We start from the raw sequence: 26580 nt of genomic DNA, 5'->3' as shown, positions 1-26580 counted from the left end.
TCATGTCTTGCTGGTGCCCCTGCAGGCTGGCTGCCGCTGAGCCCAGGTTTCTTCCTCAGGGCCCTACTCAGCTCCCACCTGAGTCCTGCCACAGACACGAGCTGTGCGGTGCCTCTGGGGGCTGCTCTCTGCTGGCCGGCCATGCTCAGTCCAACCGGGAGACAATGTGGGTAGATTTCTGGACAAGTGACTGAGCTCCTCCCTGCCTCCCCCAATCCGCCCTGACCTGCCCCTCCACCTCCCGTCTCTTGCCTCCAGTCAGCACTGCCCTAGCCAACATCTTCTCTTCCCTCATTCTAGCTTACTCATTCAAGTTCTTCAACTGCCCCTCTAAAGCGCCTTAGCACCATGCTGGGCTTGTCCTGGGCTCTCTCCCAGGTCTCACTGCTGGCCGTCACTAGAAGGCAGCAGGCAGGTGGCTGAGCACATGGGCTATGGAGCCAGCTGGGCACCAGTGTGGCACCACCACCCACTCGCCCTGTCAGGGCCCTGGACAAGTTACTTAATGTGACTTGATTTCCCCCATCTGTAAAAACAAAGATGATAACAGTATCTACCTCCTCAGGGTTTTCCCATGATTGAGTTAGTTAATATTTGTAAAGAGAAAAGAATAGTGATTGGCATAAAGCTCTGCAGAAGTTGGTTTTTCTTAATTTGATAAAGCAGATTTAGGCCCCAGCTTTATCTCATGGGTGCCCTTTGCAGACTGAACCTTGTCTTCAGCAGCAGTAAATGCACCTGTGATGGGGAGCCCGCGGTGGCAGGACTCTGGGCCTGCTCCTCCAGCTAGCAAGGGTAGCAGACCCTCTCCACAAGTGTCCAAGGGCCCCGGAACAATAAGGTATGGCAATGCTTCCGTCTGGCTCCCCGGCCAAAGCACACTGCTCAGCAACCATGCCCTGTAGACGGTGCAGGCGCCCTGTGGGCCAAGGCCGACCCAGTCCTCCGCTGCCTGCATACCATTGCCTAGGTCCCCTCGCTGCATTGCTTTGCCAGAGAGAGGAGGGTAGTCACTGCGTCCCATGCCCCTGGGGTCTGTCCTGCTTGCAGGATCCAGGCGCATCACCCACCCCTCACTTCCAGCTGCTCAGTTCATCTGGAGCCATGGTTCCCTTTAAGTTGGGTTTGGCCATCTTTTCTCACAGAGAACATGGTTTTGTCTAGCGGCCACAGGACTGGCACAAGTTTCTGTTTTCATCTTTCTCCCATTCATTTTGAAAACTGCCTCTGGAGTCTGGAGCTCTGAGTGGGCCATTCTTGCTCTGGGCCATGACAATAGATGCCACACACATTTATCAGATGAGATAATGCACACTGTCGACCTGGCCTGACTCAGTAATGCCAGGCACACTACTGCGATCCAGAGGCCACTTTGTGCCAGCTATTGACCAGACACAAGCCCGGGACATGGCAACAACACAGCCCCGCCTTGAAGAGCCCAGTCCAGGAAAGAGAAGGGGCATTAACCCTCATGAGCCCTGCCAGGTGCCAGGCAAGGTTGCAGGCGTTGTTTGTCTTTCGCACTTTCTCTTGTCCTCTGCCACCACGTGTCTTAGCACCATTTGAGAGCTGGGCAGCCTGTGATGGGATGCAGAGTGCAGGGACTGCCCAGAGCCCCTCAGCCTCCCAGAGCAATAGAGCTGCTCTCGAACCCTGTTCTGCTCAGATGCCAAGCCTGTGCGCCCTCAGGACACTGGGTTGAGGCTGGCGCTTGAAGAAGCCCAATGTATTCTGAACATCAGTTTCCAACTATTGAAAATGGACAAGAGGAAGGAGCAGCACGGGGAGGTTCTGGAGCAGTGACAATATTCCTTCTGTAGGATGCTGTAATGGTGGACACACGTCGTTAAACATATATCCAACCCATAGAAGGTAGGGCACAGAGAGCAAACCCTAAGGCAAACAAGGGCCTTTCGTCAATAACAATGTAGCCATAGGGGCTCATCAACTGTGACAAATGTGCTACTCCAACCCAGTTTTAATAACGGCAAACTGAGGAGCAGATGGAAACTGCTGCTCAATTACTATCTAAACTTAAAACAGCTCTAAAGAATATACCGTCTATTATATACATTTTAAGTGGTGCAGCTGGGCTTGCATGGTGAATGTATTGGGTGATGGCTGAATCCACGCCCATTTCTTCCTCCTTCCTGAGCACCCTTGAGGCTCTGTGCGCTGGCAGCCCCCCGCAGAGCAGCCACTGCCTGTAGAGCCTTGTCCCCAAGTGTGCTGCGCAGGAGGAATCCAGATCTCATGTCTGTATCCTAGCACCGCGGTCCTTCGCCCCTCGGTGTCTTGATTGAGTGCACCCACTTAGGGCTGAACTGCAGGGCTCAGTATAAGAGATGTGAAATCTCGGGGGTGTGGGAAATACTAAGAGATCTAGTAGATACAGCAAAGAAAAACCGCCTGTGGTTACGTGACATAAAAGACTAATCTTGCACACAATAAGAAGGAACCCAAAGAGGGTTTCTGAACATCTGAGGGAACGAGTTCAATATTGTACATTTTGTTCTTGTTGCTTGACCAACAGGATTGAATGCCTACTATGTCCCTTCTAACTGTGGGACATAAAGTTCCTTCACCTCTCTGAGCCCCGCCGTTTCATCTACAAAATGGCCTCACAGAGCTGATGTGAGAATGAAGCGAGATAACCCAGGAGAAATGTCTGGTGAAGCCTGGTATTAGGTTAAGTGCAACTTTCCTTCTTTCTTGCCGAGAGTTTTGTTTTAAGCACAGTGAACAGGTAGCATTGCATCAGGAATGAGACGGGTTGGGTGTTCTGGAAGCTTCCTTCGCCTGCCCGAATGAACGTGTCATTCCACAGGCAGCAGAAATGAGACTGCCTTGAGAAGCACATGAATTCTCAGGAAGATTACAGCCCATGAAATCACAACCCCTGCCCCTCAGGGACAGACGACACACGGAAGCCCGAGCTCTTCTGTCTGGAAATGCTCTAAACTAGGAAGGACGCATCAGGATGAGCTCTGAATTTCGCCTGCCTCTTTAGAGAAGGAGCTACTGACTTAGCCAGTCATTAGCCGCCCTGTGTTCCTAAAAAGGAAAGAAAACCCAGGCAGAGGCTTCAGGGCTCCAGCAACAGACCTTGCTCCTTTTGAAAGAAAATCTGAAAACTGTTTCTCATCCACATTTCCCTTGTTGGTATCTGGTCCCATTTTGCCTTAACTCACTGCCCATCTTATGTTTGCTGTGCAGGCCTAGAATCTTCATGCACACAAGGCCTCATGCCATGTGGCACATCCAGCCCTCATTCCCCAGCACTCCTGGGTGTCTGCTCTTGCTGGGTGCCCGCTCCACTCACCCACATGGGGCAGATGAGTCCAGCATTCTGGTCAGGCTCCTTTCACCTGCCCACCCATACTCCCCAGGTGAGACACTCCAGGTCTTACATGAGAACCTTGGAAACCAGAGATGAAGTTCAGTGTTTAACCTGGAGGACACACAAAGCCCACTGTGGTCTCTAAAGCCCTTTTCCAAGTAGTTCCTCACAGGAACGTTGGAAGTTGGGCAGAATTATTCCAATTTTACAGAGGGGAAAACTGAGGCTTGGTGAAAGGAAGGGCTTTGCCCAGGGACTCACAGACAGCGGATGGCAGAGCTGGCCTGTGGCTCTTCGGATTTGCAGGCCAGCCTGTCTACCCAGTGCTGCGGCTGCTTGACACCTGCCCTCCCACTGGAGGGTCCTAGAGATGGTGGGAAAGATGTGGAAGGAGGATGGGGTACTGGTCCGAGCCTCAGGTCTGCCCTGGGGGCTGCTGGGGAAAGTGAAGGCCACAAGCAGGGTGGCAGATGGGTCTGTGTCTAGACAGAGGACAGGGCAATGTCTACAGGTGAGACTGCTTTAAAGAAGTGGGAAACCTTCCTATTCAGCCCCCACTCCCAGTCACAGCTTCCCTGAGGGCTCGGGAGCTGTAATCTACTACCTGGAGTTCTCCAGGGCAACCAACCCTGCTGCTGAATCCTGCCTCTGCTCTTTCCTGACCGTGTGCCCCTGAGCAAGTCTCTACCTTCTGGGGCCTCAATACACACACACACACACACACACACACACACACCTCAATACACACACACACACACACACACACACACACACACACACACACACACACACACACACACACACACACACACACACCACAAGATAAATACGTGGCATATTCAGAACAGCTTCAGAAACACAGTAGTTGAATCAAGGGCAATTACTACTCTCATCGACAGGGGTCAGCAATGCTGGAGGGGCTTGGGAGTGTGTCCGATATTCCACTGAGCGCCCAGCCGGGCGGGAGGAGGGGCAGGGCCGTGATGGGACGGGGCTTCGGGAAGAAAGGGCTGAACACATACACGGAGCAAGGCTCAGCTCAGGGCTCGGCAGCCCCCGCCCACAGCAGCAGCTCACCAGAACTCAGGAAGCCGAAGGCGCCCACTCGGTAGCTGGCAGTGACCGTGATGAGGCTGCCAATAGCAGCCAGGAAGGAGCCATCAACAGCCAGCTGCTCTCCACTCCCGCTGCCCTCCAGGGTGTTGTGGAAGAATACCAGCACGGATGCGTTGGGGGCCTGTGGGGATTGGAGAAATGTTGTTGGGGGGGGCAGGTTGGCCCACTTTCACCCAGCAGGGCTTAGTGAGGCCACCGCTCCCATGCAGGTGTCAGGCTCTGAGCCTGCAGCCAACTTACCCCATGAGCCCTACACTGCAGGCATACCAAGGCCCTTGTTATGGGCTGCAATGTGTGCCTCCCAAATTCGCATGTGGAAGCCCTAGACCTACTGCTTCAGAATGTGACCGTATTTGGAGACAGGCCCTGTAAAGAGCTGATTAAGCTAGTGGGCCCTAATCCAATATGACTGGTGCCCTTATAAATAGAAGACATTAGACACAGACACACATGTAGGGGAGATCACATGGAGACAGACCCAGGGAGGAGAGGATGACTATCCACAGGCCACAGAGAGCAGTCTCAGGAGGAATGAACCCTGCCAAGGCCTTGATCTTGGACTTTGAGCCTTCAGAATCAGGAGAGTAAATTTCTAGTATTAAAGCTTCCCAGTCTGCAGTACTTTGTTAAAGCAGCTGAGAAAACTAATGAACCCCGTTGCATAGATAAAGAAACTAAGGGTCATAAAAAGTGAAGACACTTTGCCCACATTGCCAAGTGAGCAAGTGGCTGGGATGGAGGGCAGTGCCCTGCACACCTGGAGCCCATCCATGGAGCAAGGCAGTCTTCCAAGCCCCAGGTCTGGCCCCTCATTAACTCTGCAAGATTGTTCTGGGCCCTCACAGGTGAGTCCAGTCAGTGTGGCTTCTCAGTGAGTAAAGGCCCCGTTTGGCAACACAGAGCTACCTCTGATTAAGCACTGAGCCCCAGGCACTGTGCTAAGTATACACATGTTTGTTTATTCCGTCCTCAACAGCTCTGTGAGGTACCCACATTATTCCCATTTTATAGATGGGGAAGTAGAGACTTTGTGATGTTAGATAGCTTCTCTGGGGTCACACAGCTAGAAAGTTGGAACCCAGGCTGACCCTTTTATATTAGAATATCATGCTCCCTCGGGGGATCTGACACCCCACTCCAGGCCATGGGTATGCATGACCCCAGGTGGCTCTTGCTTGTTTAGGCCCTGACTCCCTGTGCTGTGACTTTTCTACTCCAAGTGCCTGGGGCTCCGACACATGGCTACTCTCCTCACCGGCAGCAGATGTGGACTGAGATCCTTACTTATGCCTGTGCTCACCTGGAATGGCCCATTAGACCTTCCACCCCAGGAGCTAATGCTATAAGCACCCCTATTCTGAAGGTGTGAAAACAGAGGCTGTGTGGTGAGGTCACTTCTTAGAACACCTGCAGCAGGAAGGGGGCAGCCCAGAATTCTGACCCCAGCCTGCCTTCGTAGCCCACTCTCCTGGGCTTTTCCACCTGTGACATTCCATCTCTTAGATGGCACCACTTGGCAGAAATGACTCTTTATATACGAGGCCTTCTTAACTGCCATAGTAAAAGGCCAGCTACTGTCAATGTTGAAGAGTGGGAAGGAGGTTCCATTTGCTGGGGACTATCAGATAGGTCAGGATGGGCCCCATACCCACTCCTGAGTGCCATGAGTTATTTTTGTTGGGTAGCACTCCAGCAAGCAAGAAGGCTGTTTGGCTCGATGCCAGCAAGTGCCAACGAAGCAAGGGAAGACACAGAGGTGAGGGTCAGCTCTCTGCCTCGGCGACCCCCCACCAGAAGGAAGTATCCAAGTTGTTGGCCCCGCCTTTGCAGGGCCTGTCACTTTGGGCCCATGCACTGCTGCGGCTTTGCAGGCGAGGCACCCACACTCCTCCCCAAGGCCAGATGGGGCAACGGGTCAGCCCAAGGCAGGAAGGGCAGAGCTCTTTGTGACCTGGAATATCCCCCCAGGGAGGAGCTCTGAAATTGGAGTCAGGAGACAGGTATCAAGCCTTCACTCAGCCCAGCTGTTGTCCTTAAGGAAGTTAATTAGCCTCCCTCAGCCTCAGTTTCTGCACCTTAAAATGGGGAGGGAGAATCTACACATAACTTCCTCCTAGAGCTGGTATGAAGGCCACTGAAATCACAGATACACAAGTGCTGTATAAACTGTGAAGCACTGTCGCAAACTTCTTGCTCACACTATGGCAAAAGTATATGGTCACTGGTCACCACTCACTGGCTCTAGCCATGAATTCAGGGACCCAACTGACCCAAGTCTACAGAGTCTAATCACTCACTAGCTGAGTGTCCTTAGGCGGGTCACTTAACCTCTCTGAGTCACTTTACTTTCACCTGTACAATGGGAATAACACCTCTTCGAGGTGTGAGGATCAAAAGGAAGCGTGGTATCCACTGGCGATGGGCATAGGCCTCCAGGGATGGTCACCTCCTTCCCCCTTCCCTTCCTCCTTCCCACTCTTCAACATTGCCAGTAGCTCTTACACTGCCCGCATGATGACCTTCTCTTCCAGGCTGAGTGGCCCTTGCTCCTTCAGGTGTGATCTCTGTCCCACTCACTGTCGTTTCCATTGTCTATTTCATCAGCCATCCAGTGATCAGGATCTATGCATTGTTTTATTTAATTCTCTCAAAAACTTTATGAGCCAGGGCTATTTCCTTCCTAACTTTCAGAACAGGTAACTGGGACACACAGGACTCAAGTCACCTTCTCTAGGCTGGTGAGGCAGTGGAAAACAGCACTGGCGTGGTAAACAGCTGGTCTGGAGCCAGAACCTGATTCAGCATCCCAGGTATAGTATGACCAGCATTCTGCAGAGTGGAGCTCATCACCTCCCTCACTCTAGCCTCCATAAATTTATTAATACAGCCCAGGAGAGCTTTCATGTTTTTGGTGTTCTCATTACAAAGCTCACTCATTTCAGCCTGCTGTGATCAAACCTCCGAAGTTTGTTTAGCTCTCACTGCCAGTAGGCTAGGGGACCAGGAAGCCGTGGCATAGTTACATGTACCATAAGATCTGTCAACACTGGGTTGGCGTCACCAGGAACTCATGTTCCCTAAAGCTCATCAGTTCCTTTTTCTCTCTTGTGCTCTGACACTTCCCCCCAAACAGGAAACTCAAATGCTCAATATCAGGATCATGGTGGCTACTTAGGCAGAGACAGCCTTCAAAGCAGAGTGTCACCAGAGCCAGGGGTACAGCTGCAAACCCCACCCTGCAGAATTGCCTCCAACAAGAGCCCACAGGGAACGCTATGACCCCAGGGTCTCTCCAGGGGGCTCTCCAAGGAGACCCACGGGCTTCCTCGTTTGCAGATCCGCTGGAGTCCTGCTGCACGTTCCCCAGCCCAAGCCCCACCCCTCCAGCGGCCCTGCATCCCTGGTCCTCACCTGCAGGCAGGGCTCACCCCCTCCCTCCTCCCCGCAACTGCTCAAACGGCACCTGCAGGCCGCCACCCAGCACCTGTCACTGGGTGATCCTCCCTTGCCATGTTTTTCTTCACAGTCTTATCAGTGCCATAGTTGTTCAATGTGTGTTCATCTATTTATTTCTGCCCCCCACTAAAATGTAAGCCCCCAAAGGGCAGCAGCTTTGTTTTGTTCACAGCTGTGTCCTACCTGCAGTCCTGGCCTATTGTGGGCCCTTTATGAATATTTCTTAGGGGACTGATGGGGACAAGTGTGTACCATGCAGGCGGGTGGATGGGGTGTGAGGCTGTGCGGGTGGGAGACATGGCCTGGAGGACCCAGGAGGACCCTCTGCTCCCTCTCAGCCATCTAGGTCTGCAGGAAGCCAGAGCCCGCTCGGACAGTGCTGGGGAGTGCGACCTGAGTGGGCCATGGGGCAAATGAGTGACCAAGGCTGGCAGCTCTGGGGGCAAGGGATTTCTAATGGGGCATTTTTCAGGGTAAACATAGCCAGGGCTTCAGAACTCACCAGGTTCTGAGGGACAAACACGTTGAGATACAAGCAATCTTCGCTGATTCTTGGAGATGTGGGCTTTCTGGCGCCTGGCTGCCAGCAGCTGGCCCTGCAGATACAGACTGTGTGACTTCCAGGGGCAACGACCAAGGGGACACACCTCCCCTCCCCTTCCTGCCACCGACCTCCAGCAGCCAGAGGCCACATTCCAAAAGGCCCAGAGGCCCACCAGCTCTGCAGCAACTGATAAATGGGAAATGGGGGTGGCAAGTGAACAGAAGAAATTGCAGAATGACCAGCACTCTCTCTGCCATGAGACAAAGACATCCAACCCAGAGAGAAGGATGCCCAACACAGAGAAGGGGAAAGTGGCTGTTACTCAGGACCTTGGCCCTTCTTTGCTCTCAGTGTGCAGACCTGTGGCTGGACTAGGTGTTCAACCTGCTTTCTGTGCCAGTACAGAGCCCAGGTGTGCCAGTTTGAGCATCTCCCCACAGAAGAGCTGAGACCACATCCGGGACATGCCTAATGGCAGCATGATGGTAAACTACCCAGAAAGTTACTCACCACCCCATGAGCACCTGACTCTGACCAGCCAACTACTCTCCACCCAAAAGCCCATGTGACTCACCACCTCATTTGTCAAATGGGCACATCTAACATGGTAAAGCACTCAATTAGAGCATACTGATTCCTTTTGCTCAATGGTAGGGACACCCATGGCTTTCTGCACGCTTCTGCCACTGCCCTAGTTAGTTCAAGACTTCATCATGCCTTGCCTGGAGCCTGCTAGCCACTGCTTCTCGCCCCAGGCCTGTAGCCCTGGCCAGCAGCCAGGTGTAGGTGGCAAGGGACAGGGAGGATGCAGCTCCCTCAAGACAGAGTGCAGATGCCTGTCAGGAGGGCAGATGCAGATGGGGAGGACAGAGGAGAATAAATGCTCTTTTCATGGGCACTCTGAGCTTGCTTTGCTCAGAAAAATCACAACATCTCCAATATAGCAACTATTTAAAGTGTTATATGCATGGGAGGGAATGAATAAACTGAAAACAGTTGATGAGGGAGGGAGACATAATGTGATATTTTTTCCCTTTTCTGAAAACTCCTTTTAATATTTCCCTATTGGAGGTAAAACGTCCTTTAAAAATATTTTTTATTAGCTCATGTAGTTTTCCTTCTCTGCTGTATTTCTCAGTCCCACTGAAGTCAAACATGGCCAAGAGGCTGAGTACTGGTTCAAGTGAGGTATGCACCCCACTATAGGCACAGCCCATAGAAACCTCCCCTGCAGACTTTTCCAAAGCCTCCCTTTCCTGGATGCAATGTCAAGGAACATTCGTGCTGAAAAACACAGAGCCTCCATTAGCCTGGGTCCCCAGATCACATGGAGCAGAGCACACCAACCCCTTCATCACCAAATGGTCTTCACAGGAGTAAGATAACATTAAGTCACTAATGTTTGGGACTTATCATTAGAGCATTTAACACTGCCTTCACTGATACACCCCCCACGCCTGTACCACTCAGAACAGAAGGCACTGCTCTGCTACCAAGCTTCACTTTGATGGATTAGAATGGGAGAGGAATTCCCTGGACAGTCACCAAAATGCATTCCACCCTACACTTACCGTGGCGTGGTGGCATCCCAGGACCCGGTCCAGTTCACAGGCTCTGGTGCCCGGAAGCGGCTCTCCGCCAGAGGTGGCGAGGCATATGGAATTCCCAGGAACTGGTCCACTTGCCTCCATGAAGTGCCCATTTGGATGGCCTGGGACCTACCCAGCAGCTGGCCGTGGGCGGCAATGGTCACAGAAGGTACAGATGTCCCAAAACCGAGCTGAGGGATGTCTGCTGGGAGGGGAGTGTGGGCAGGAGGGGAAGAAAGAGCAGTGGGTGCTCTGTTCAAACAAAACAAAATGCTGCTTTGTTTACTTTGAAATTGCCAGGGACTCCAGACCCCAATAATTTAAGTCTAGTCAAGTAAGTTTTGCCTGTGAAAAGATAATCAGCAGCAGAGACAGCTGGCCTGTCCTAGGCACTGAGTCTGTGCAGAGTGAGTGGCCATCCCTTCTCCACATAGGAGGCCGGGCAGAGGCTCCCCCAGGCCACCAGCACTTCCTCAGCATCTGGGCCACCTGTGAGCTGGCAGGCTGAGTATTCGGGTTTTAAAGGACACAGAACACGCAATGTTCAATCCTCCCAGGGAGGTCTGGAACAGAGCCCCATCATCGACCACATGGACTATTTCTGGGGTGGAGTGTATGGATTATTTAACAAGGAGGCAGGAATACTGGATATAATTTCTTCAGGTCAGAGTTTGCCACCAAGTAAGTTTGCTACAAACTTACAAACAATTTTTTTCTGACTTTTAGAGCTTCTGGATTTCAGAATTGCAGCAAAGGAACTGTGGGGCCATATATGCTTTGAGCAGTGAGGAAACAGGTTTAGGGGCCCAGGGTGAGTAGTGCCAGTACTTCAAGTGATGTAGGATTCAAAGTTGCACCTTCCTAAAACTAACTCAAGTCCTGTTCACATGGGGCCAGGCCAGGTCAGGGTCCCTCTCCAGGCCTCTTCCCATGCCTGCAACACACTCCCTCACTTGGTTCACATCTGAATTCCACTTGACCCGTAAGGTCAAGGCTGATGCCTCCTGCCATCTTTACCCTGTGTTCACAAGTGCCTTCCATCGCCCTCGTAAGACTAATGACCAGCACATTTATCGGCCTCTGTAGCCCTATCTTATCTCTTCTACTACATTTTCTCTCATTCACTCACTGATTCAATATAAACTTTTGTTGGGGCCTGGCTCCAGGCCAAACAGTATTTTCAGGGACTTGAGACAGACCTGTGCCTGAATCCCCATGGAGCTTAGGGCTTGCACAAAGGAAATAATGCTGGTGAAGACATTGTGTGTGCGAGTATGTGTGTGTGTGAGTGTGTATGTGTCTGTGTGCGCACACGCCATGCACACGAAGTCTCTTATCTTTCCAACAGATATGTTTGGTTTGCTCAGCTCGTCTGTCGGCTAAGCTCTGATGCTGCGCTCTTCAGCTCCTTCTATTTAAAATGCATACATGACAACGAACAGCAGCACGGGAGAGGAGGCAGGCAGGCAGGGACACAGGCAGAAGTCTAGCCATTCCTCAAGAGCTTGGTATGATGCAGCAGTCCAGCTGGACGTGATGTTGCCCCCAGGGGACATTTGACAATGCCTGGGGGCATGTTTGGTTGTCTCGGGGTCAGGGAGAGATGCTACTGGCATACAGTAGGGCAGAGGCCAGGGAGGCTGTTAAACATCCTATAATAGGTAAGGCAGCTCCCCGTAATGAGGGATGATCCAACCCTAAACGCCAGCATCGCTGGTGCGAAGAAACTCTGCTATGACATGTGCTGATGACTTCCAGGTCACTGAGGGTCAGCACGGAGGTGAGGAACCTAAGGATGGTCGGGGGAGTCCAGCAGACCTGTGTTTCACATTACGGACCAGGTGCTTTGGGAAGACTTCCTAATTCTCCCTTTCAAGTTTCCCATCTATGAAATAGGGATAATAGTCCCTACAACACAAAGATGTTAAGTATAAATAAAGATGCTGTTATGTTCCAAGCCCAGTGCCTGGTGAATGACAGGAGTGCAACATATAAATGAATGAATGAATGGGAGGAAGGAAGGAGAAAGGAAGGGGAGGAAGGAAGTAAAAAAGGAACAAAGAAAAAAGAAACTAAAGAAACTTTCTGTGTTGCAAAAATTGGTATGTGGGTTAGAACTCAAAATGGAAACTCAAGATGGAAAGAAATAGTTGCTGCTTTTTAATCTGGCCTCAATCACAAATCATGACTGATCTCAGCCCTGCAGTTCCTTCTCACAAGATTTCCTGTTTCAATTATAAATCACAGGGTCCCAGGCAAGCCAGCCAGGACTGCGGGTGCTAAGCAGCAGAACCTTCTAGGTCAGTTCTTTGGCTCTACAGGAAACAGCCACACTTCATGAACGTGGCATTATCTGAAGGGGGGAGCAAAGAGAGAAAATATAAAAGCTGAAGAATTTCGAGGGAATGCAAGCCTGCTTTCCCATGGACTGTGGTGTGCAAGCCTCGCTCCTGAGGCTACCCAATGGATCCCAGACTGAACGAGGTTCAGCACGGGGAAAATGCTAAATGTGCAGCTCTCTCTCTTGAAATCTTTTGCAGAAATGATGGATATTTTCCAGAAGAGCCACATATTTAGGCCATGTGACTACCTGGGCTAAGAAAATTACTGTAGCTCTGTATGTGCATTAGGCACAAACAATGCCCATGCAGATGCCTGTAGGCATGCATCTTCTGTCAGAGGTATTTCACAGTGAATTTGAGTTACAAAGAATTAATAGAGAAACATTTTAACTGGTTTTACAGTACTTAAACCTCAAAGTGAAGGCATTTCTCAGCAGGACTACCACGCAGATTTGCTACACTGTGGGTGAAATAGACTACTGAAATTTAACCTCACTAAGTAATATTAATGTCTAAGCAAAAGACAAGACTTGGATCAGGAAATCAAAGCTCTCTCGGGTTGGGGCACTCTCAGGGTCTAAAGTCTGAGGTGGAGGAGGGGGCAGAAGAGGAGGGGTTTATCACTGTTTCAAGACAGGCCTGAAGGCCCATCAGTGCTCTAGGATGGGGTGAGGCCAAACCTGGCTGCTACCTGGCTTTGTAAATAAAGTTTTATTAGCACACAGCCATGCCCAATAATTACATATGGTCTGTGGCTGCCTTCCTGCTACGATGGTAGAATTGAGTAGTTGTAACAGAGACGTGTGGTTGTATAGCCTAAACTCTTTCTTACCTGGCCTTTTACAGACAATGTTTGCCAACCTCTGCTCTAGAAGATAACAGAAATAGCCCACATTTTTAAAAAGTTATTTATTTCACGCAATAAGCATGCCTACTGGGGGAGGTGCTCCCCCAGGTCCCCCCTTTCCGTGTTTCCTATTAGAGAGATCTTACGTTTTTCACTTAGTGGTGAATTTACATGCTGCTCCCCCCTGCCGGCTCCAGCCCGGTATCCCAGCACCTAGCACAATGGCTGACACACAGCAGCACCCTCTGGACTGCTTTAAACTAAGCTGAGCCAGGAGCAGCTGCCCTCTCCAAAGTGACTGTGATGAGATCATTAGGCAATGGCGTTTTGCAGGAGAGGACTGCAGTGACACCTGGGAGACCTGGCTCCAAGACCCTGCTGTCACTAGCTGTGTGACATCAGAGAAGTAACAACTCCTCTGGGCCAGAGTCTCCTGATTTCTAAGACGAGATAAAATCCTTATCTTGCCACCTCAAAGGATTAGTGGGAAGACCAAACAAAATGAGGCATGTGATAGAATTTTCTAAACAATGAAATATAAAAAAGGAGTGTATTTATTTATTTTACAAAGAAACTAAAAGGTCAAAATGGCTTCTATAACTTAATGGAATAAATGAACAAAGGTCCACAGAAATGGCCCAAGTTAGAATTAGAGTTTTCACCTTCCTTCCATCCATCCCAAGTGAGTGCCACCTAACCCAGGATAATTTTGGATGACTTTCCCTTAAGAACACCAAACGCACTGTTGGCAAGTCACCACAGGCTCCGGCAGCCCCTCCCAGCCACACCCAGGCTCCCAGGCATGGCCACGAGGGTACAAGCCTGCACTTACTTAGCTTCCGGTAGATGAGGGTGGCCTCTTCTCGGAGCAGAAGTTGGCAGTTCTGGGCCTGCAGGCTATGTGTGCAGGTCTGGGTATCAGCATAGAACATACACCTCACAGCCCCGGGTCGGGTCTGCAGAGTGGTGACAAGGCAGGCCTGGTGACGGGAACATTCTGCAGAACAGAAGGAGAAGAATGAGGCATGGGCCTCAGAGATGCCACTCAGTCATACACCCATCGTGTCACGTATCCAATGCTGCAACCATGCATCCATGCCTCTGTCAATCCATCCATCCATAATGATGCATCCATGCACCATGCATCCATCCACGCATCCATCCATCCATGCAATCCCTCACTGACTTGATTGAGCACCTGCTATATATCCCAGATACTGTACTTTATCCCCAGAGTCTGGGGATAAAACAATGGTGGTGGGGCACCCAACTGGCCCAGCAATCTATTTTCCACACAACAATCAGGTATCTGGTTGTTTATTTAATTAATAAATACGCCCTTGTCGTTCCCCTATCTAAAGCACCACCATGGCTTCCCAGTGGCTTCAGGATTAAGTCATACCAGACAAGGCTCTCCACATTCCAGCCCTTGCCTTTCTCTTCAGCCCCATCTCCTTTTCCACCTCCCCAGTCATACCACCATGTTCCATCAGGAGTCATATCCTTCCCCATGCATGTCAGGTCCTAGGCTAGACAATTTAAATTGTTCATGGCATTTAGAGTTTTCAGCTCTGAAAATAACGTTGTCTCATTCACATGGTCAAGCTGTGCACGGTGTAAAGGCCTTATTCGCAACCCAGTCTCTGAGCTATGGCACCACCCAGAGTTGTGCAGTGACAACCTGTTCATCTGCCTATGATCACTTAGCTTTTGCTTAATTTTCAGTGACTGGAAATCCTCTAAAGAAAGGATACATTTGTGACAATTCTGCCCACTAGAAAGTTCTTTATACTGCACAAATGTCTTTTGACATTTGAGGTTCTCGTGGTCTCAGCTTTTCCCCGTGAGCCTGACCACAAGTATATTTCTTCCTAGCCGTGATGGTCCGCCTATAAACTGAGGACAGCTGTCACAGCTTCCCCTTATCTCCCATCTCAGCCTAGCCCTTATCTTCCTCCGACATGGTTCAAAATAATGCATTTTCTGGCTGGCCTTGGAGACCTTGGCTATGGACTAACCCTGCAAGAGGATGAGGTGACCACAGAGGAGAGCCCATCCAGGGCCTTCCCCCGAGGTGAATGCCTTCCTTCCAGGCACCCCAAGATTCTGAGGCCTGACTCTTGAGCTGGACTGTATGAGGCCCCATCCCAATCAGCCATCCTATTCTGGGGGGAGCGGGAAGGTAACTCCCCTTACCTAACAAACAGAGGTCTCTGGCAGCAGAGAAGTTGCTGGTGGTAGCTGTGCTGATGTGGGCAACATCGAAGTTCCTGATGGATGGATCAACAACTACTGAAGAGAGGGGCAGGGACTGCCACACATCCAGAGAGACTAGGGGAGAAAGCAGAGGACACTCAGTCACACAGTTTTCCCCTGGTGTGTAGTAAAGACAGTGGAACCCGACCCGATGTCCCCAAAGGGTAGCCCCAGGGCTTCCTTGTCATGGTCTCCATTCTCATGTGACCCCATTTCTTTATCCATCTCTCCCTTTTACAATGATTTATTAAGAAATTTTTATTTTTTTCTAAATTCTGCATGTAAGTACAATGTAAGACAAATACGGCATTTGTCCTTCTCTGACTTATTTTGCTTTGCATAATACCCTCTAAGTCCATCCATGTGGTTGTGAATGGCAAGATTTCATTCCCTTTATGGCTGAGTAATATTCCATTGTACCAGATATGTACCACATCTTCTTATCCATTCATCTACTGATGGACACTTAGGTTGCTTCCATATCTTGGCTATTGTAAATAGTGCTGCAATGAACAAAGGGGTACATATATCTTTCTGCATTTTTGTTTTCTTTGGGTAAATACCCAGAAGTGGAGTTACTGAATCATATGGAACAAACCAACCAACCAACAAACAGAAACAGAGAAACAGAGAACAAACTGGTGGTTACCATGGGGTGGGAGGAGGGAGGGTGGGCGAAATAGGTGAAGGGGATAGAGAGGGACAAACTTCCAACTATGAAATAAATAAGTCATGGGGATGAAAAGCATAGCTTAGAGAAGACAGTCAATAATACTGTAATGACTTTGTATGGTGACCAATGGGGAGTACACCTGTTACCATCACATTATGAAATGTAAGCATTTCATAGTGTATATAAATGTCAGTTATATGTATGGTGTACACCTGGAACTAATACAAAATTGTATGTCAACAACATTTCAATAAAAGAAGAATCTGAAAAAAGAGAAGAGTTTTCATGAGCCAAATTTTGTGCCTAAAAATACGAAGATAATAAAACAAAACAAACAAAAGCATGGCTGTTTCTATTAAGCAGCTCTCAGTAGAGTGGGAAAGAAACAGAAAAGCAAGACAAACATCATAATGCAGGTGTTACAATGCAATCATCAGAACAATGCTAGGGGACCATGACGGCGACAGACATGTCAGCGTTGTTCTGCAGCACTCTGTTGAGGTCTTCACAGACACGGTAGCATTAATCATCCCCAAGCCCATGGAGGGCACCATGGCTTGGCCACCATGGTGGGCTGCCCGGGCTGCCTTCAAGGCCAAGGCTATTCATTTCACCAACTGTTGGGAAGGTGGTGGCTGGGGACTCCCATCCAGATCTCTCTCCAAAAATTGCTTTTGGTCTAGGAAAGCAGCCTCCCCTCCCCAGGGTCAGCCTCATCCAAAACCTAGTCCACGTGGGTGTACAAAGGCCCAGACCCCTGCCTCAAGATGGGACGCTCTGAAGAGCAGCCCAGCTGCAGAGCTCACTGAGGCATGGATGGGGCCATTGTTTGGTTTGCTTCAGACTTCTACTTCTCCCCCTGCCCCGTCCTGCCCCCCGCTTCCTTACAGGTGCTACTCCCAAGAGCACTGTGCACTGAACTTCCTGCATGCAAATCTCCATCGCAGAGTCTGTTTCCTGGAAAACCCCAGCTAAGACATCCTCTTTTAAAGATGAAGGAAATGAGGCCCAGAGAGGTTAACACAGTTAATATGGCCAGCGCAAGAGCAAGCCTTTCTTCAGGGGCGGAACAGGATTGAAACGAGGTCTTTGCATCCACAAGCTTGTGCCCTTCCACTTCTTTACCATGCTGCTCCCACCTCCTGTCATAGGCAGCTGTCACGACAGGAGAGAAGGGCATGCAGGTGTAGCTGCCAGCAGAGAAAGGGTCTACCAGAGCAGCCGTGTCCCCATGAGCAGAGACGACCCTGCATCGGGGGCTTAAGCTTCCACTCCAAGGAAGGCTGTGCGTCTGGCATTATTCTATCCACAAAGAGCACTAAAGAGGGCAAGATGCTGCTCCTAACAGGTCTCCATGACCGTTCAGGAGTGCTGATTCTGGAACACTCTAGAAAGTTGTTCAGTGGTTACATCATTTTACAGTTAATGAAGATTATCTGATTATTTTTCCTTTCTGCCTTTAACTCTTTTTTTTCCCAGAAGTCCACAGTAGTTTACCCCTATAATAAATATTTGTGAGCATTTACTTTGTGCTAGCAGAATTAAATATAAAGAGCTCTGGCAGTCCTAGGCATAGCACTTAATAGTTTACAAAGCGCCATCACCTTTCCGCTAAGCCCTCTGATGGTATTACTCCATTGTCTCATCTGTAAAATATTTCCTTGTTTGTAGAACATCATCATATTTAATCCCACAGTGCCCCAGCTGGGAGGTGGGGTAGGGGCTCTAGGGCCCCCTTCACACATGAGGAGTTGGAAGCCAGAAAAGTTTATAGGACTTTCAAAAACACAGACCTGGACAGTGACCAGGCCAGAGGCAGAACTCCCGGCCCTAAGCCACTGCTCCTTCCAGCCCCTCTGAGCTTCCTCTGGAGCTGAGCATCCTTTCTGGAAAATTATCCCCAGGTATGAAAAGGTCTCTGTCCTTGACAGCACCATGCTCTTGGCCAAATGGGGAAGCCTGTCATTTTTATCTCAAACCTGTCGCTGACACCCAGAGCACTGGGTGGGAGGAGGGTCTACTAAAATTGGAAAGGGAAACAAAGTGGCACAACAACCCAGCACCAACACCCATTTTTCTTCATAAAAATTAAAAGAGGAGAGAAAAAGATTTATCTAGAGAAGTCAGTAAATAATGTGACCAGATTTCTCACAGATTCAGCAAGGAGAAGGTGAACCTCTGGACTCATCCTGAGCTGTGGGACCAGAATCAAGAGCCGGGTCTCTCTGAACTTGGGGCCTGGCTTCCCTGCAAGAGATGCTGGGCTTTCCTTATCTTCAGCCTCCTCTATGTGTCGTTGTTTTCCTGGTCAGTACAAGTGGCATTTTTGCAACATGACCAAACTGAACTACATATTTTTAGATGGTGAGGACATGGCAATTTCAGAGAAAAGTTATGATGGGGTTTCAGGACCCAACTTGCCAATTACGGTCTTGAAATGGAAGCCTTGGCCACACTCTGTGTTTAAGTTGATGTCTGGGGGAAAAAGCTCTAATTGAAGGGTTAATTTCATCTCCAGAGTGAGAGTCAGCTAATCTGTCGCCATCCCAGAGCCTGCAGCCAAGTGTCTGCCATGCCATCCACCTGTCCCCCTCAGGCCAGCAGGGACCTACAGGATAGCCTTTGCCGTTGTACAGAAGCCAACATCTGGAGTTCATTCAGCTCATGAAAATTCTGAGAACAAGTTCTTTGTGAACGTAAAGGCATAATAAAACAGGAAAGCTAGGAAATCTTGGTAGCATTTGTGAGAGCCTACTATTTGCCAAGAACCCAGCAACAGCATTGCATTTAAAATTCACGAGATCCAGTAACACCCCCAAAGGGCTCAGCTGATAAGTGGCAGTATTTCGGCTTGAGCTCAGCTCCTTCGGGTCCAGAAACCATGGTTTACTACAATGCCTGTCCAGGTCAGTGAGGTGGTAGCAGCATTCAGGCTCACCCAAAGGGTATGTCTGCTCTAAAAAGGCATGTCTGTGGTTTATTGATTAGTTTCCATTTTTTCTTTTTTTAATTATACTTTATAGATTGCAATGTCAGCATCCCTTATTAAAAAAAAATCATCTCCCCCTGAATTTGAAATGCCATGTTTATCATATATGAAGTATTTATATGTAAATGGATTTTGTTTGGTGGGTATCTTTTCTTTTTTCAACCATCTCTTTGTTAGTTCTGGCTCTGGCCTCACATTGCTTAAACTATATCCATTTTATGGTACATTTTATCATCTCATGGTAAAAGTCTTCCCATATAATTTTTCTTTTAAAAATATTTCTTGGCTCTTTTTGGCTATTTATTCTAGCAGATGAAATTCAAAACCATTTAAAGCTTCAAGAAAGCTCCTTTGGGATATTAACTGGAACATTCTTAAGTTAAAAAATAATTTGAAAAAGATTTTTAAGTTTATTATGTTTAATTTTTTATGTCATTAAGAACGGAATAGGACTTTTTCCATCTTACTTGTTAAATGGCTCTTGTTGCCATAAGGAAGCTATTTACTCGCCTGTACTCAGGACTCTGAACTCACTCACAGAGGAACTCACAGATGTGGCTGCAATCCAGGCTCTTCTCTGTTGGCTGCTTGAAAATGGGCCCCGAATGAGACTGCAGACATGGTGCCTCAGCGGGCAATAGTTTTGCAGTCTCTCTATTGACTAATTTAGTTAAGTAGCTGTCCATTCATTCATCCATTCATTCAACCATCACCTGTCATCTTCCTGCATCCCAAGGACTACACATGATAGCAAAAGGTAGAAGCCTGGAAAAACAGACTAATTAGACTAAAGTTTGTGGTGTTCCTCCTGTCCATGGGTAGTTCCCAAATTTCTGTGAATATCAGAGTCATTGAAAGAACTTGGTACAAATCCCTAAGCCACAATGTCAATAAGCCTATGCCTCTGTGCACCTTACAGATTTTCAGGGGACTCTGACACATAGCCAAGTTGAGAACAACTGCCTTCCACAGCCTGAATATTCCTTTGGGGTTTTTTTTTTTTTTTTTTTGATTTGGCCATAACTGCTGAAGAAACAGCTTAGGCTAGTGACAAGGCAGTTCCAGGCTCAAACCTCACTCAGCCTGATCCTGAGTATCCTTGGGCAAGTCCGTTAACTACTCTGAGAAACTCTTTAAAACTCTTTAAAAATGCTTGTCTTTGTGTTAAACATCACGCTTTTTCAGTATCTCTAATAAGCACAAGGCTCTGAGTAGATGCCACAGGACTGCTGACATCCTGGCACAAGCAAGCTCACCAGCTCCTCTGCTCTGAGCCCCTCTGAGTCAGGCCTAGGGAAACCAGGCCCTTTCCCCAGAGCAGAGAGAAGAGGGCGCAGGGGAGGGAGGTGAGCAAGGAGGAGAAGAGGAGGGTCAGCAGCTCGAGGAAGGCTCTCCGGCCCAGGGCTTCGATGTCCCAGTGCTCCCTGGCCTGCTCTCTAGGGGTGCTAGGCCGCCCGCCCCAGGGAGCCCCCTCAAGGGCCACTGCCTGTTGGGGAAGGACACTGCAGGTGGGGGGGGCTGCCCCTTAAATTGCCAGAAGCCAGAGAATGAGCTGCACGCATCGGTAGCTGTAACTAATGCATGGCTCTGAGATGAGTCGTGAGACCTTGGTTGAGCGCCCCGGCTCCTCGGGCTTACCCTGGTCCCTCCATTTAACAGCTCTGTGACTCTGGGCAGACCACTCTCCCACTCGGAGCCTCTCTGAGTTTCCTCATCTGCAAAACGGGGTGATCATGAGCCCTCTCCTAAGGTGGTAATGAGGAATGAATGAGCCACCGTGGGAGAAGCGTTCCACACAGAGGCAGAGCCGGCACACGGGGGACTTGGTGGTCACAGCTGCTCCGGGTGAACGCAGCTGTCCTCCCTGCTCGTCCCAGGGCACCTTGCTTCCTGCCCATCAGCCCCTCACCCCTGCCCTATGGCCCTTCACAGACATGGTGGAGCCAGGACTGTGCCTGCCTGACAAGCTGCTGGGCCTCAGTTTCCAAAGCAGACGTGCTACTGAATACAGAGACATTTACAAACAGCAAGGTTTCAAGGCGTTAGGAGCTTAGCACACCCTGAAGTGAACCCGTCACTGTCCCCCATCCTGCTCCTTACCCCCATCTATCCACCCCATCATCCAACCCAGAAATCCCATCATCCTTATCATCTCGCCTCATCCGGCCAGTTCTGCCACCTCAGTCCCTCTGGGAACTGTCCTTTCTTCCCCAGACTCCTACTTCATCAGTTTCACTCTATCACTGGGACCCAAAGGGGCCGCCCTGCCACCAGTCTCACACCATCTCAGGCCATCACCACACCGTGACTGGGGTCACCTCCCAGTTGGACCATGGCACTCACTGCCTGAGGCCCTCAGGGTGCCAGCAGACCTGTGGTTGGCAGGGCAAGCAGGCTGAGGTCTCCAGCGGCACTGGGCCCCCCCTCACTTCTACAGGGTGAGCCTGGGTGCTCCCCACTCTCACCCAGACACCAAACATGCTCTTGTGTAATCATAAATGGACAGGGATTCCCTTCACCACATGATCCGTGTTACTTATATTAACTCACTTTGATCCACCTCATAGCAGAGACAGACACTGAGCCACAGAGAGGAAAGGTCACAAAGTATTCCCCAAGGTCACAGAGGTACCCCCCAAGGTGACAGAAGCACTCCTCAAGGTTACAGGGCAGGGTCTGGTGTCAGACCCCATCGGCACAGTGCAGGGGCTATTTGTGCCCTGTCTCGCCATTGCCTGGGACCCCCTCAGTGAGGGGGTGGCTGACAAAATGAGCCCCCTTCCCAGCAGCAAATGCCCACCCTCTCCACCCTTGACCCAGCCCCTGTGCCATGCTGGTGAAGGGTTTTGGCATCTCTGCATGCTGTAAAGACAGCCTAAGTATGAAATAGTTCACCAACAGGTCCTAAGACCTTGGAGGAGAACATGGCCTCGGAGGCAAGTGGCCCTGCCGGTGCCTTAGCCGAGGGGAAACTGACTGTGAAGGAAGGTCACCGATGTCACACAGCCCCTTTCCTCCATGACAGATATACTGGGAACAAGTGCTACCCTCTAGTGGGCAGGCATCAAGTGCTTGAGAATTCAACATTATCTGACTCCATCTTTCAATACTTTAATGAGACGAACAACATTATCCCTCTCCTACTGAAGAGAAAAGTGAGCTCCAGGGAGGGCCTGTGACTGGCCGAGGGTCACACAGCTGAAAGGAAGCAAGTCAGCACTGGACCCAGGGCCGGCCTGTGGCATTCATTACACTCCACTGTGCCCTGCCAGCTGCTGGGGGTGGGGGCGGGGAAGCAGGTGGCAAGGTGGGGGCTGCTTGGGCCACCCGAAGACCCTGGGGCAGCATGGCCTCACCCTCAGCACCGGCAGGCCTCTGGGAACATCAAGGCACTTATACTCTGTTCTGGAAAGCGCTGTACTCCCTTCTAGGGTAGACCTGCTTTAAAAAGTAAATCACTAGACTACAATATATCTGAAAATTTCCATCAATATAAGGAAAATGAAATTTAGTTCCTCCCTCCTTCCTTCTTTCCTTTCTGTCCAACAACCTTCTTGCCTTCTTTCCAAACATCAGTTAAAGGAGGAAATATTTTATTTTGATTTTACAGCATAGAGTTTTTTCCCACTGCTAAAAATAGCCAAAAATGGAAACCCCGCATAACTGCAGACTTATGCTAATAAAGTAGCTTATTGCTTGCGCACCTCGACCCACCCCATAGCAGAGGGGGGCGCTGAGCCCCAGGGGGAATGCTACAGGGCATGACCTTGCTGGCCTATTGCTTGCTGGCTGGGTAACCAGAGGTTAAGTTCCAGCTCTGGCCTTCCTGTTCCTCATTTGAAAAATGGGGGAAAGTGCCTCCCCAAGTTTTTGAATCAAGCAGAAACCAGTAGCAAATGCCAACTTTCTCTCTAGTGTTCAATTAATCACAGACCCATTTTTAAAATGAAAATAGATGATTTTCTTCTGAATCGCCAGGAATAAAGTTAACCATGAGCGTTAAGCTCAAAAGCATCCAAAAGAACACAGGCTTCTTCCTCTCCTTGCGATCAGAACCAAAAAGAATTCCTTTCAGCTCCTCAGCACTTATCAAAGTGATGGTGCTGAAGATGGAAAAAGTCCGAGGAAATATTGGAGGTGGTTTCCAGGCCCAGGCTGAATGGCTGGGGCAAAACATTAAAGCTTTGAAGCCTTTTGAGCAGGAAAGTATTTTAGGCACCATCAAGCCATGGCGACCTGGTGCAGAAGCAGACACACGGGACGCACTGACACTGCTTTTGAGCTCACGGCCAATGGCTGGCAGGAAGCCCCGCGTGCTGTCCTTACGGGACAGGACGACACTCACACATCCTGATTTCTCACCACACACCATCTTCCAAGTAAGCATGTCACACTGGGATATTGTGCCCTAGTCAGCACTCAGAAGAAACAGATGTTCTCTTGATAACAGAAAGAGAATTAAAAAAAAAAAGTCACCCTTGTCATTTTGTGATCATTTGAAAGATGAAAATGGAACCACACTGCCTGTCGGTCTAGTGTTTCTTCAGAGAGGAAAGCCTTACACCTACAGCAGACCCTACCGGCCTCCGTTAGCACTTACAACACTACACGCCTACTGCTCAGCCTCCTCCTACCTGGTTTTTACTTCTCCAGGGAGCGTGCATTCCTCTTTCACTTTGCAACTCCAGTTCAACAGACGGGTGATAGTGAGAACTGTGGGTGGAACTGTGCCCCCCAGCAAGATTCAGACTTTAAAGTCCTAACCCCCAGTCCTCCAAAATGTAACCTTATTTGGAGATAGGGTCTTAACAGAGGCAACTGAGTTAAAATGAGGTCATTATAATGGTCCTGGATCCAAAATGACCGGTGTCCTTAAGAAAAGGGGAAATACAGGCATAGAGTCACACATCCAGGGAAGACAGTGTAAAGACACAGGGAGAGGGTCCATCTATAAGCCATGGAGAGGGTTCTGGAACACAGCCTTCCCTCAGGGCCCTCAAGAGAAACCAGCCCTGATAACACCTTCATCTTGGACTCTCTCCCTCCAGAATCATGAGAGAACGAATTCCTGTGTTTAAGCCCCAGCGTGCGGCATTCTGTCATGGCAGCCCTAGCTAATGCTAATACAGTGAGTCCGTCCACTGATTCGGAGAGCCTGCTGTGTCCTACTGCTGCTCTCTGGCATAGAAACACTATTCCTAAGGATAATCCTTCTCATGTAAAATGATACATATTCTAATGGCTAATATTTATTAAGCATTCCCTGTTTGCCAGACACACTGCTACATGTGTCGTTTCATTTAATCTTTACACAGCCGTACACACGGCTGTTCTGGTCACCCTCCTCGGAGAGGTGGTGGCACACGCTGCAGGAGGAGCCCCTCTGGGCTGCCTCTGCCTGGCCAAACCCCGGCTCTGCCTACTGTCAGCTCTGATGTTGGGTAAATTACACTCTACGTTTCAACTGTATTTTGTTTTAATCTGTACACTGGAATAATCATGTCACCCATATGTTAAGGGTCACAGTTTGCTATTGATCCTTCTAGCAGTCCTGGGGGTGAGGGTGAGGGCAGCTATGGCTGGTCCTCTCTCATCTGGTTATCCCAAGGCAGATGTCACCTTCCTAACATGTGTCATGGCATGAGTGGGCTCTAGACACAGGGTGAGGGCTGAGTAGATCAATGTCTGCAAGCCTCTTTGTACATAAGAAGTGTTTAATAACATTTATTAAAGATTTGACCCCCTGTGTGTCAGCTTCCAAAGCCAGAGCTCTTACCTCTATGTCCTGTTTGATGGATGTATGAGGGAATATATCCTGTCACTTAAAACAGGGCATTTTCAACCAAAACACGTACAATCAAACCAAAGCATCGGTACTACTAACAGGATTTCTGCTACCTCCTCACTTCCTGGTCGAGAGTGTCACTCAGAGGTCACGTGGCCCAGGAGGGCCAGAAAAGACCCACTCAAATGATTCAGGGACTTGAGAGGAAGGACAGAGAAGACAGCATATCTTCAGGCTCAGACAGGGTGAGAAAGATTTTTCTGTTTAGAAGCCAGATAGCAAATATTTTAGGCTTTACTGGCAACATTTGTTCTCTGTTGTAAGAACAAATTTTATTTTACAATCTTCCATACTTTTTTTAACGATCTTTAAAAAATACCTGAGGCCCATTCTCAGGTCATGGGTCATACAAAACAGGATGCAGGCTGTGGTTTGCTGACCCCTGGTCTGGAAGGCAGAGGCTGAGAAGCGTCACAGGGTCCATCACTATGTGCCACATGGATGGGGAAGCCTACATTACGAGAACCAAAAATCCAACAGAAAACTTGACAGGGAGTTTTTGTGTTTTTTCTAGGAATGAGGAGTAGTCTGGGAGATGCCATCTGGAAGGTAAAATATTATAATTTATGCCATGTTGATAGTTGTCCTTCTTTACTTGGCATGTTAATTAAAGTCCTTTACAAAATGATGATGTTTAGTTTGCTTTGTTTTCCAAAAATTGTTCATATTTGTTAGAATGAAAAGTTGGCAACCATGAGCAGTCCTGCAATCCAAGAAATGAATAAGCCCACCCTGTCTCCTCTACAACAACGTGGCCTTATCTCGTTCCTGATCCAGCCTCCTGCGGCCCTCTCTGAAGCCATCTCACTGCTGTCATAGCTGATCCCTGAACATGTCGCATCCTTCCCCGATACTGTGTCCTGGCAACAAGAGTCCTTACCATGACCATCATGACCCCTGCCACTGTTTGAGTCATAACCTTCTGACAATGGAAAATTCTAGTCCTTATCATCATCCCCAACTGGAGATGCATGGTCATCCTTCTATGTTGTACAAGTTCTTTGCCAGCCATTTTCTAATTTTCATCTCCACCCCAACTCCTGCTAAAATCTTGGGTGACTTTATCATCTACGGGGAAAGGAGATGGCCTAGTGAACACTCCGGTCTATTTCCTGATCTCTTTAACCCCAGAGACCTTTATTTCCACTCACTCCAGCCAAGTACCTCATGATCACATCCCAGACCCTGTTATGGCACTGAATGCCATTATTGCATAAATCTTAGTTTTTGTAAGCTTCACTGGCCATTACATCCCATAATCCTCCTCCTTCCCAGCATTTTCATACTTTATCTCACTAAAATGAGCTTTTTAATTTCACTGTGATTTCTACTCTTTCACCCACTCCATGTTACCCATCTTCACAGATTATAAACCAAGGCCTCCCAGGGACCCATTGTCTCAACTTGCCCTTGGCCAGTGCCCTCAACCCCCTCCCCTCCCAGCTGGATTAACCCAGGGGCCCCCTTCCTCTGCAGCTTGTCTTGGTCTGCTGAACGTGGCTAAAGAAACCCCCACAGATGAACAGACTGACTTTGACAACTTCTGGGTCTTTAGCCTCAGCTGAACTCCCAACACAGCTGAC

General features: G+C 49.3%; 1 protein-coding gene across 1 annotated transcript in view; it reads right to left on the bottom strand.

Annotated features, from left to right (window-relative positions):
- Nucleotides 1–26580, bottom strand: part of TG (thyroglobulin) — a 241004-nt gene that overhangs the window by 106112 nt on the left and 108312 nt on the right. The window contains exons 36-40 of the mRNA XM_073230159.1: nt 15431–15565; nt 14067–14231; nt 10028–10247; nt 8415–8508; nt 4418–4577 (exon numbers count right to left, since the gene is read on the bottom strand). Coding sequence (XP_073086260.1) covers nt 4418–4577; nt 8415–8508; nt 10028–10247; nt 14067–14231; nt 15431–15565 — 774 coding nt within the window. The remainder of the gene's footprint in view (nt 1–4417; nt 4578–8414; nt 8509–10027; nt 10248–14066; nt 14232–15430; nt 15566–26580) is intronic.

Source organism: Manis javanica, chromosome 2 (genome assembly GCF_040802235.1).
Source record: "Manis javanica isolate MJ-LG chromosome 2, MJ_LKY, whole genome shotgun sequence".
In the NCBI taxonomy this organism is placed as follows: domain Eukaryota; kingdom Metazoa; phylum Chordata; class Mammalia; order Pholidota; family Manidae; genus Manis; species Manis javanica.
This window is presented reverse-complemented; position numbering and strand designations above follow the sequence as displayed.